This window comes from Hypanus sabinus, chromosome 2 (assembly GCF_030144855.1).
Source record: "Hypanus sabinus isolate sHypSab1 chromosome 2, sHypSab1.hap1, whole genome shotgun sequence".
In the NCBI taxonomy this organism is placed as follows: Eukaryota; Metazoa; Chordata; class Chondrichthyes; order Myliobatiformes; family Dasyatidae; genus Hypanus; species Hypanus sabinus.
Window position 1 is genome coordinate 209,225,030 of NC_082707.1, and position 12,143 is coordinate 209,237,172.

At 40.6% G+C, this 12,143-nt stretch overlaps 1 protein-coding gene across 2 annotated transcripts; it reads right to left on the reverse strand.

The window, feature by feature from the left end:
- Window positions 1-568: 568 nt before the first annotated feature.
- On the reverse strand, window positions 569-10,967 carry tmem251 (transmembrane protein 251). Of its 2 annotated transcripts, none has more exons than XM_059962791.1 (2): window positions 10,877-10,967; window positions 569-3,229 (listed from the first exon to the last, which is right to left on the reverse strand). In XM_059962791.1, exon 2 carries the CDS (start codon window positions 3,208-3,210, stop codon window positions 2,815-2,817), a length of 396 nt encoding a protein of 131 aa, XP_059818774.1. In that variant the 5' UTR covers window positions 3,211-3,229; window positions 10,877-10,967; the 3' UTR covers window positions 569-2,814. The 2 variants fall into 2 exon arrangements, with proteins under 2 accessions (XP_059818774.1, XP_059818784.1); XM_059962801.1 differs by having other exon boundaries at window positions 10,881-10,943.
- Window positions 10,968-12,143: the final 1,176 nt, after the last annotated feature.

Here is a 12,143-nt window from a genome sequence, read left to right on the forward strand (position 1 = left end):
GCCATTCACCAACAAACTAGTGAACACTGTGGAACCAGTGTTCCACATCACCCATGTCCAACAGGGTTTTACAATGAAAGAAAAGTAACTAAGATGATCACCTATTATTATATAGCACACCTCCTTTGGGACCTACTCTGATACTTCTCCGATGCATGATCTGCTCCTTCAGTTTCTCCACCAACGAGCAATTCGCTGATGGGGACTATCTGCAGTACTTCTATCCAGCAGTGACTTCTGACTGTAAAAAATATTTTTAAAAAGAGAATAACACCTTTGGTTGGCCCCGTAGAAGTTTGACCTTGCTACCATTTTACCAGAAGGTATTTCATAAAATATCCAAACGTTTATGACCCTTGCTATGCAATTAACAAGAAAATTTAAAGTACAGTATTTCTAATTCCCCCACATTCAGAAATCTTACACACAGAACTCAATTTCCAGAAAAACGCTGAAACATCTTCAACGTTTGTGCTGATGCTTAGGCACTGCGTTCATCACTAATTCGAGAGTTCAGCCTTTTTCAAAGAAATACAGCAAATGCATATTAATATATTTAGAATCCATACAAAAATTACAGAATTTTAATTGAATTTTAAAAGTAAGCACCAAATCACAAGTTTTCCAATGAAATCATTGTAGAGCAATACAGCGTAATTAGATTTTTCATTAATGCAGGGGAAACACCAACCTCAGTTTTCTTTCACATAAGGTATGAAATCAATAACAGATTAGGATTAGTTCAGGTTTAACACTGGATATTTTAAACCACCTTAATGTCAAAAAGAAATTAGACAGTACCGCTCAAGGCTTTATTATCAGATATCTTAGAAATGTTAATGCAGTTGCAAATCCAGCCCCATTTCTTATACAAGCTTCTATTCAGGTAAAAGGCAGATGCATAATGCACAATGGACAGATTTTAAACTCTGCCACAGCTCTTTAAAGCTAAAATAGCTTTATTCCTTTCTTTTAAAATGACCAACTTTTGCAGTTATCTTATTGGCACCATATTACAAAAATCATTTAATAGCATACCACTAATATCACACGTACTCAGAGGTAAAACATCCCCTGCACAATCCAATATTCAATGAATGGAAGATTGAATGAATTTAGACATTAGGAAGGGTTGGAGAGAGGAACAACAATCATCTAAAAAAAAACCTAAATCTCACACATTCTTTATTTGTAGAAAGTTCAATATTAGAATTCCCTCACGTTAATTTTCTATCAAAAGAATTGTATCGATACAATATTTGGTGACATTACAGAAACATTAAGATGCTTCCAATACAATCAATTGTTTTCACTGCAGACCGATTACTACAGTATTTGGCCTCATGTAACAAAGTCTACAAAATATTCTGAGCTTCTCTCCAGAAGAACCAGGAGGAACTAATAAACACCCCTCTTGATTACTCACGCAAATGCAGCATGTTCTGAAAGTCAACGTAACACTAATCATCCACTTCACACGATCGTCACCCAATTCAATAATCAAGGTACATCTAAACTAGATGAAGCTTTAAGGATTTTAACTTTATCTTAAAAGATGTTGACATAATATTGTCACATTCATGCAAGAACTCTCATTATAGTTTGCAGATTAAAGTGCCTTCTTTAAAAAAATAAATTATTTGCATTAATATTTGTATAAAAGGATTATGGAGGCGTATAGTCTTTTTGTACGCTCTTAGTGGCAGGCTTCATTTTCAATGCTCCAACACTGTTGCCAGGTCACTTATGTGCCAATGTCTACTGTTTGTATTGGGCTTATGAAAATACTTGGAAGTCCAAATGTGTCCATCATTTCAAAACATCAAGGCGATTACTACTTCTTTAACCTCCCTTCCATTGTGAATGCACAACCTAGAAAAGCTAATTTTCATTTTTTAAAAACATAACCACAAGAATGAACTTTCCCTGAATTACTGGATCTTCAGATTTAACCCAGAAGCATGCTGATGCATTTAAACACCTTAAGCATGTGGTAATTTGAGCTTGGTCCAATGTTATGCTCATTTAAAACCTTTAAGAAACTTTACAGAAAATCCGATTCCTTCCAAATACTTTCTAAAAATATTTCACAAACTGTACACCTTGAACACAATCGCCTTGATTTGGTTTATCCAAAATGCCTTTAGTTTTATGTTCAACCATTTATTAACTTAAGAGTGTATGAGTTCTAAACATGAATCTGGACTTGCTTTGCTGCCCAGTAGTAAGGTGACAATTGTGGAAACAGGTTATGGGACTTCTTTCAAAATTAAATCTAAAACCAGGATATAAGGTCTACTATTTGCAAGGCTATATTGAAAATTCATTAAATATCACTGCCTGTGACAACTTAAGCTTGGTCAAATTATTATAGTCAGAAAAAAAACATACATCTTGAACACAATCCAAAAATGATTAACAAATCATAATCCAGGGTGTATTACATATATCCAAATAGATGTTTTTCCAGAAACATCTACAGTAGTTAGAAATTAAAGTGGAGGTGTTATAATTTAAAATCTATTTAAAGTATGTCAGGATGAGGTACAATACCCTTTTGTCACCAAAGTGGCCCAAAAGAGCTGAGAATTCCCACTGAAAATTGAGTGGGATTAATGGAGTAACTCCCAATGACTGATGTTAAACACAATTCTAACCATGGCTTTTACCCCATTCTCCAAAGGATTGTACAGTTACAAATAAAATTCTAATAAAAATTCGGATACAGCTGAACATTACATTATAGATTACATAAAATTAAACATCCATGTCTTCAATCTTGATTTGGAGTTGATCCCAAATAGTCCATTCTATTCACGTATCAATTATTTTTAATCTGTTGATTTGGTTAGAGGCTTTGACGAAAGCTTGATGGCGATTGCATATGACTGCTAAATAAATTGGGAATATACAGTAGCCAACTGTCTTGGGATTAGCTCTTGTACACGAATACAGGAATAAAAAGATTTGTAGGTACGGAATTAGAAAGAGAATGGCCCACAACCAGAATGGGAGTGAAAACAAGCGTGCAGTCACTGTCTGGGTCCAAGATGCTTCACTCTCCAGCTTCTCTGACTTGCGATGAATGTGTTCCAAAGCCAGTTGGTTATAAGTCTCATTTATTTCAAACACATAATAAAAAGCTGCAGCACTTGCGAGCAGATAGAATCCTACACCAAGCCATCCCATTCTCTGACGAAAGTTCATCATTCTCCATAATCTACTTTCTCTGCAATATAAAAGTGAGACATGGATCAAATATACAGTGCCCTGAAAAAGTACTCAGCCCTCCACAACTATTTCCACATTTTACTGATTCATTTTCTAAACTTAAAATATATTGGAGTAGGTTTATCTTGAGCTAATTTACAAAACATTGTGCATCGTGTCAAATCAAAAGAAAAATTCCAAAACCTGTAAACAATTTACTAAAAATTAAAAACCAAATTTGTGAGGCTGAGAAAGTATTCATCCTCTTTGTAATTACTAGGCTAACTTTCCTCTAGTACCATACCGTATATTACCTTACCAACTCACTCAATTTATTGATGTAGAAAATTGGAGAATCACCTGTTTCAATGAAACAGACCAAACCAAAATGAAGCCAAAAGAGCATTCAAGACAAGTCAGGGAAATGATAATAAAGAAACACAAATCTGGGGAAGGGTACAAGACCAACTCAAAGGCAATGAACCTACCTTGGAGCTCGAAAAATATGAAGCCACAGCCACATTGCCTAGGTCAGCCTCCCCAACCGCCCCCCTTCCCCCCAAACTTAGTTGCTGGAGGAGAATGGCACTTGTAAGAGAGGCTGCTGTGACATCAACAGTCACTGAGTGAACTGCAGAAATCAATGTCTGCAACTGGAGATGAAGTTTCACAGTTCCACAATCTCTTAACACTTGCACAAAAAGGGTATTTATAGAAGACTGCAAGGAAGAAGCCCTGGAAAAAAAAAACATATTCTTGCCCATCAGGACATTGTGAAGTATCACTTAGAAGATTCTCTCAAGATGTGAAAGAGGTCTTGTGTGTGGATAAGACTAAAGTGGAAGTTTTTGGCCTCAACACTAAGCCATACATGTGGTGTAAAACTAGCGCTGTGCATCAGCTAGGCAACACCACCCTACTGTAAAGTATGCTAAAAGGGGATGACTTTCAGCAGCAGGGACTGGGAATCAGGATTGATGGGAAGACGAATGCTGCTAAATACAGAGATCCTGGATAAAAACCTGTTAGCCTCTGCCTGAAAGCTTAAACTGGGGAGGAAGTTTGTCCTGAAGCAGGACAATGACCCAAAACACACAGTCACAGCAACCATGGAGTGGCTTCTAATGAAGAAAATTGATGTCCTTGAGCAGCCCGCTAATGGGTCCTGATCTTAACCCAATCAAACATCCCTGCCTGTCCACCATCGCTCCCCAACTAACCTGACTCAGCTTGAGCAACTTGTGCATAATCTTGCTCCATCACATTGTGCAAAGCTAATACAGACCTACGTAAAAAGATAGCTGCAAGAGGTGGTTCAATTAAATGCTCAGCAACAGGAGATGAGTACTTTTGAAATGCTGACATTTCAGAGTTTGAATTTTTAGTTTTTCATGCTTTATAGATTTCCACTTTTTGGGCTCAACTGTGAAAAACAGAGCATGTGATTCACAAATAAAAATTCTCCGTTGAATTGATCAAAATCCATGGCTGTAATACTCATTCATATGAACAAAGGGTTAGGGCTGAATACTTCTACAAGGCACTGTACATTAAAAAGAAAATTAACTATTTTAATATATTGGGAAAGCAAAGGGGGTGTCCTATCATCCTGAAGCTGGAAAAATTCTTTCTGAAAGCAAAACACAAGGAAGATCTAAATCAAGAAACTTATTAAGGTTAAAGATTGTTCAGTACACAAGTGTAAAGAAGAACAAAATAATTGTTATTCTAGTTCCATTACACCACAAACTCACTCAATAAGATAACGAACACAATAATCTTAAAAACACAATAAATGTAAATACATAAGATAGCTTATATCCATAGATTGATTGTATATCCATGAAGTGACACTAGGCACAGGAGTGTCTGTACATAAAGTGACTGACAAATGATAACGTAATGGCGGTTGTGGGTGGAGGTATTGATTACTGCTTGAGGAAAATAACCGTTTTTGAGTCTGGTGGTTCTGCCATGGATCCTAGGTAGCATAAATACACATGGCAGTCAACTACAGAAACCAGTTAGGTAAGTTAATAGGTAGTGAACCCCCACATTAGCTATACTCAATGCAAGTGCTGGTGTGAAGTATTAACAAAGTCCCTGCCCTCCAGTTCTGAAATAGAGCTAAAGAGCATAACAATGGCTATTCCTTTAGCCACTCTGCACTGCAGCCCCTACCCTTGCCCACAGAAGGGTCAAAGCTATTCTGGCTGGAGCTCTGTGACTAGTTGTGTTTAACAGTGATCTGTACTGGGACATCTGTTGTTTGTGATGCATATAGATGGGTGAAAACATAGATTAGATGGGTTTGTATGTTTGCAGTAGAAGGTATTGTGGAAAGCGTAGAAGACTACCATAGGATAGGCTGCAGATTTGGGCAGAGAAATAGCAAGTGGAATTTAACCCAGCCAAGTGTGAAATGTTGCACTTTAGAAAATCCAAAGTAAATAATGTAATGTAACTGAGCACCACGGTAATGTAGCAGTTCGTGCAACACTATTACAGCTTGGGCAGACTGAGTTCAGAGTTCAATCCCTTCTGTAAGGAGTCTCGATACATCCTCCCCATGGAATGTGTGGGCCTCACAGGGTAATCCAGTTTCTTCCCACAGTCCAAAGAGTTACCAGGTAGGTTAACTGGCCCTAGTAAATTGTCCCCTAACCCTAATGCGGGTTTTATGGGGTAGCCTGGCACAAAAAGTTGGAAGGGTCTTTACGCTGTTTTGCTAAATAAGTAAATACATTGTTGATGAGCGGATCCTAGTACATATGTACAGTGGTGACAGAAAATTTATGAACCCTGTAGAATTTTCTCTATTCCTGTATAAATATGATCAGATCTTCACACGTCTTAAAACTATATAAAGAGATCCCGATTAAATAAGTAGCACAAAAAAATTGTACCCGTTCATTTATTTATTGAGAAAAATTATAAGCTTGCAAAACAGCACCTGGATGTTCTACAGCGCTTCCGGTACAATGTTCTGTGACAGATGAGACAAAAGTTGAACTTTTTGGCAGAAATGCACATTGCTATGTTTAGAGGAAAAAGGACACTGCACACTAACACCGAAACCTCATCCCAACTGTGAAGAATGGTGGAAGGAGCATCATGGTTTGGGGCTGCTGTGCTGCCTCAGAACCTGGACTGCTTCCTCACTGTTGAGGGAACAATGAATAAAAAATTGCATCAAGACGTTTACAGGAGAATGTCAGGATAATAGTCCATCAGCTGAAGCTTAACAAAAGTAGGATAATGCAAAAAGACAACAATCCAAAAGGCAAGAATAAATCAACAACAGAATGGTTTAAAAAGAATAAAAATTTGTGTTTTGGAATGGCCAAGTCCTATAGAAGTATTGTGGAAGGATCTGAAGCAGGCAGTTCATGCAAGCAAGCTCACCTACATCCTAAAGTTGAAGCAGTTTTGTAAGGAGCAATGGCGTAGAATTCCTGCAAGTTGATGTGCAGGACTGAGTAACAGTTACTGGCAACATTTGGTTGAAGTACAACGGGGTCACAGCAGTTACTGAAAGCAAAGGTTCATATATTTTTCCACAAATAAACCGTAGATTCCGGACTACAGAGCGCACCTGATTAAAAGCCGCACGCTCTAATTTTAGAAAGAAAATCAACTTTGTACTTGTACAGGCCGCACCAGATTTTAAGCCGCAGGTGTCCCACGTTGTAATATGAGATATTTACACAGAAAGATATTACACGTGAGGATTTTTTTACTTTTAATTAAATCCGTATGGTAACATAAACAAATACATATTGCAAATGCTTTTTTTCCAACAGTGCCTGTAACAGAGCTACTTTTAAATATACGTACGTATCAGTAACACACAAATTACGTTGCGTATACTTTTTTACTGAACAGTGCACGAACAACATTCCAATATCTCCTAACGACTGGTAAAAAAAATATATACTGCAGCCTACCAGGAAAAGTTATTGATCGCCTTCTTCATCTTCCTCCTGCGCACTAAAACCATCAAAGTCCTCTTCTTCAGTGTCCGAATTGAACAACCTCAGGATCTCGTCACTCACTTCAGTCTCTTCGTTGTCGCTCTCACTTGAGCGCACGCGGTCCTCTTCATCACGCAGCAGTCCAGCCTTTCGAAACCCGTTGGTGATGGTGGATGTTGTGACACGGCTCCACGCATTTAGGATCCACTGGCAGACTTGAGTTAAAGATGCTCTTCGCATGCGTCCTGTTTTGGTAAAGGATTTCTCGCCGCCCGTCATCCAAGCCTTCCACTCAACGCGCAGCACCACTTTAAATGCCCGGTTCACGTTGATGTCCAGTGGCTGCAAATACTTCGTGGTGCCCCCAGGAATCACAGCTGGAATTGAGTTTGTACTCTTGATGGCAGCTTTCACTGAATTTTCATTGTCAGCCGCTTAAAAATCACCATCATTGGAAGCTTTAGTCCGGATGCTGTGCAGCTCAGAACACAAGTAAAATGCGTTCTCTCATGGCCACTTGTTTTCAGTGTAATGGACGAGTCACCTTTTTTATTAACAGTCCGAGTGAGAGGCAGGTCAAACGTCAAACGTACTTCATCCATATTTATGATATCATCTGGCCCGATGGAATTCTCCGCTATCTTTGTTTGAGTGAATGTGCGGAAGTTAGCAAGTTTTTCCTCGTGGTCGGAAGGGAGCTGCTGACACAGAGTCGTGCGTACCCTGACGGACAGGCCTTTTCGTCTCATAAATCTAAAACACCACGATGGCCCACCTCTAAGATCTTCGATTTTCATTTTAGTGGCGATTGCTTTAGCCTTCAGTCTGATCTGCACGGTGGAAACACCGCGGCCGCCTGTTCTCTGTGTGTTAACCCAGTCTTCAAGAAAGTTTTCAAGTTCGGGCCATCTGCTATGATTACCTCTGAAAGCTTTTGTTGTCTTTTTGCATTGACTCAGTTCTTCACGCTAGCGTCTCCACCGTCTCACCATCGATTCATTTATGCCAAGATTATGTGCAGCAGCTCGATTTCCTTCTTCAACCGCCAGATTGATCGCCTTTAACTTAAAAGCTGCATCATATGCTTTTCTTCGAGTGTTTCCCATGTTGATGAGGGTGAGTACAAATGACTGATTTACAATAATTTAATTGTGAAAGTGCGCTTGATTTATCGTACAATTTCATTGGACCTCTGTGAACTACTCATCAATTTTATTGGTCTACTGTTACGAGGCAAAATGTTTTTGGCGGCATGAAAAAAAAACATGCATTAGCCGCACCGTAATATAGGCCGCAGTGTTGCTGCAGTGTTCAAAGCGTGGGAAAAAAGTAGCGGCTTATAGTCCGGAATATACGGTATGTATTTTTGTTAACAAATAAGTATAATGTTTCTGTGTTATTTATTTAACTGAGTTCTCTTTATCCACACATTCACTACTCTCTGGCTAAATTTGCTAATGATACAAAGATCGATGGAGAAGCAGGTGATGTTGCGGAAACAGAGAGCCCGCAGAGAGACTTAGATAGTTTAGGGGAATGGTCAAAGAAGTGACAACTGAAATACAATGTTGTGAAGTGTACGGTCATGCACTTTGGTGGAAGAAATAAACGGGCAGGCTTTTATTTAGATGGGGAGAGATTTCAAAAATGCAGAGATGCAAAGCGTCTTGGAGTCCTTGTGCAAGATACCCTTAAGGTTAACCTCCAGGCTGAGTCAGTTGTGAAGAAGGCGAATGCAATGTTGGCATTCATTTCTAGAGGTATAGAATACAAGAGCAGGGATGTGATGTTGAGGCTCTATAAGGTACTCAGAGTATTGTGTGCAGTTTTGGGTTCCTTATTTTAGAAAGGATATACTGACATTGGAGAGGGTTCAGAGGAGATTCACGAGAATGATTCCAGGAATGAAAGGGTTACCGTATGAGGAACATTTGGCAGCTCTTGGGCTGTATTCCCTGGAGTTCAGAAGAATGAGGGGGGGGATCTCATAGAAACATTCCAAATGTTAAAAGGCCTGAACAGATTAGCTATGGCAAAGTTATTTCCCATGGTAGGGGATTCTAGGACAAGAGGGCACGACTTCAGGATTGAAGGACGTCCATTTAGAACAGAGATACGGAGAAATTACTTTAGTCAGAGGGTGGTATATCTGTGGAATTTTTTTGCCACGAGCAGCTGTGGAGGCCAAGTCATTGGGTGCATTTAAGGCAGATATAGATAGGTTCTTGATTAGCCAGGGCATCAAATGGTATGGGGAGAAGACAGGAGAGTGGGGATGATTGGAAGAATTAGATCAGCCCATGATTGAATGAAGATGCAGGGTTGATGGGCCAAATGACCTACTTCTGTTCTCATATCTTATGGTCTTTATCTAGTTTAGGACGTGTGAAGATCTGATGACATTTTAGGTCATATTTATGCAGAAATAGAGAAAATTCTACAGGGTTCACAAACTTGCTAGCAGCAATGTAGCTCCCTGAAAGTGTCCACACAGCTTGGGATAGAGGTTAAACTGACTTGTCTTCAGGAATTCAGTTCAAGAATTAGGATGTTGCAGCTTTAGAAAACTTGAGTTAGGCCACATCCAGAGTATTGCATACAGTCCTTGTCACCCCATCACATGATGCTGATACTTGGGAGAGGTTACAGAACAGGTTTATCAGGATTCTGTCAGGATTAGAAAGCATATGCTATAACTAGAGGTTGGTCAAACTTGGGTTGTTTTCTCTGGAATGGTAGAGGCTGAGGGGAGATCTGATAGAGGCTTATTAGATAATGATTGGTTTAGATAGAATAGACAGACAGTGTCTTTTTCCTTGGAGACCGGTCCGTTCCTGTACTGGAGCTCAGGGACTAATGTCCACCAAGAGTACACAAAACATTGTGCTAAGCAGGTGAAGAAACACTGAGGGGAAAGAGATTGATGTGGAGTAGAGGGGCTGAAGCCATTGACCTAAACCCTACAGAAAGATGGTGTGCAAAATGGCAGGCTCTCCAGCTCCAAAAAACTGCGATATTCTCATCCTGCTTGTCTTTTCCATGACCAAAAATCTGCTGAACATTAAGAATACTGAAACCTTTAACAAATTATTTATGTATTTACAGAGTAATATTTTCTTTTTTTTATGCTGTGTGATATACGTGGTCCAGAGGAATGCTGTTTAGTTTTCATCGTATATATGTACAGTCAGGTTAAAATAAAGTTGAAAGGCCACAACCCCCAACATTTTGCAGAAAGCAGTTAAGGCTGATCAGCACATCTAACCATTAACTCACCCCTCTACCACTACTTTATCATTTCCTGTCAGTTACCTTACGTACAGGCTCTCCTGCCATTCATCAATTATTGTATATAAGCTATCTTATATATTTATTGTGCTTTTCTGTGATGCATCAAATCAGCAGTAACAATTATTTCATTCTCTTTTACACTTGTGTACTGGAAATGACATTAAACCATCTTGAATCGCTCTCAGTTTTCCTGGCAAAGCCGCCAACGAAGCCCTCGGGTCTCTTGGCTCGAAATCACCACTACCCGAGCCTCCGGCCGCTCGGCCCAACACAACGTTCCCTGTGTCCAGTAGCAGGCCGAACCCCGCTCCACTGACCCCAGCCTCAAGCCCTGACCGAGCACCAACCCGAGCCCGGCCCCAGGGTGCCAGGCCAAGCCCCAGCCCCGGCCCCGGCCTCACCTACTGGAGAAGGTAGGGTAGTAGCGACGCTAAATTCACTCCGTGGCCGTCTCCGCCGGCTGACGAGTCACAAGCAAATCCGCTTCCGGAGTCCGGACAACTACATCCGGGTGGTTGCTGGGGTGACGGCGCCGCGCCTGGGACCGGAGGGCCTCCAACCCAGAAACTTTTGTCTGCCAGCCTTGGGTTTCGTCCCGAAACGCTCGTTTATTCATTTCCACAGATGCTGCTTGACCTTTTGTGCGTGTTGCCTGAGATTTTATCAGAGTAAATGGGGCTAGACACGGACTAGATGGACCGAAGGGCCTGTTTCTCGGCTGTTGTTTTCTGTGACTCAATGAGTATGACTGTTTCCAGGATCCTCAGAACCTCTTCTGTTCCTGACAAGTTTTATTTATTTCCTTTCTTGAAGTGCCTCTTTTTAAATTTTTTCTTTGCTAAATTCCAGTCATTTCAACTGTAGAGTGTCTGATTGTTTATCAATGCTTACATATCACTATATGTTTTTTTCCAGACAACTTAATAGAAGAATCAAATACAGAATGAAGCTGTATCGAACATTGGTGAGGTGGAATATTGGACGCCAACTTTCAGTAAAATGGTGGCACTGTTAGGCAGCAGCCTCTCAGGGGCCAACTGAAGGTGCTTTTTCTTTGTAAATTTGTATTTTTATGATCCAAAGACAATTCTACTCCAAGAACATCAAGTCCTACAGGGCCACTTCATCAGTGAGCTGATCGTTGATTGGAGCAGTTGGTCTGGTGTCTGCAGCAGAACAGCCGAGGTGATGAAGAGAGAGCTGACCGAGGTGTCAGAGGGGCTGGCTGGGGCTGGGATGGTGGAGAAGGAGCTAGTCAGGATATCAAGGAACCCACCAGGATATCGGAGGAGCCAGTCGGGATATTGGAGGAGCCGCTCGGGATATCGGAGGAGCCAGACAGAATATCGGAAGAGCCCGTCAATGTGTTGGAGGAGCTGAGCTGACTGCAGACAGTGTTGCTACCCACTACTCGGAAGCGTTGGAGTTGGTGCAATATAACTGTGGGAGATTGTCTCAGACATTTCACTTGAGATTACAAGACTGTTGGACAGTGATAATGCGAGTTCTCACAGGCCTGCTTCCCTTGTCTGCTGGAGGGACAGGAGACATGGGAGCTTTGTAGTGTTAGTTGTAGTGTAGTTGTAGTTGTAGACCTCAAGCATCAGGCTTGCCTGTTGCTGCAGCAGGTGAGAGACATGGCGTCTGAACTCAGCTGAGGCCTGGCTT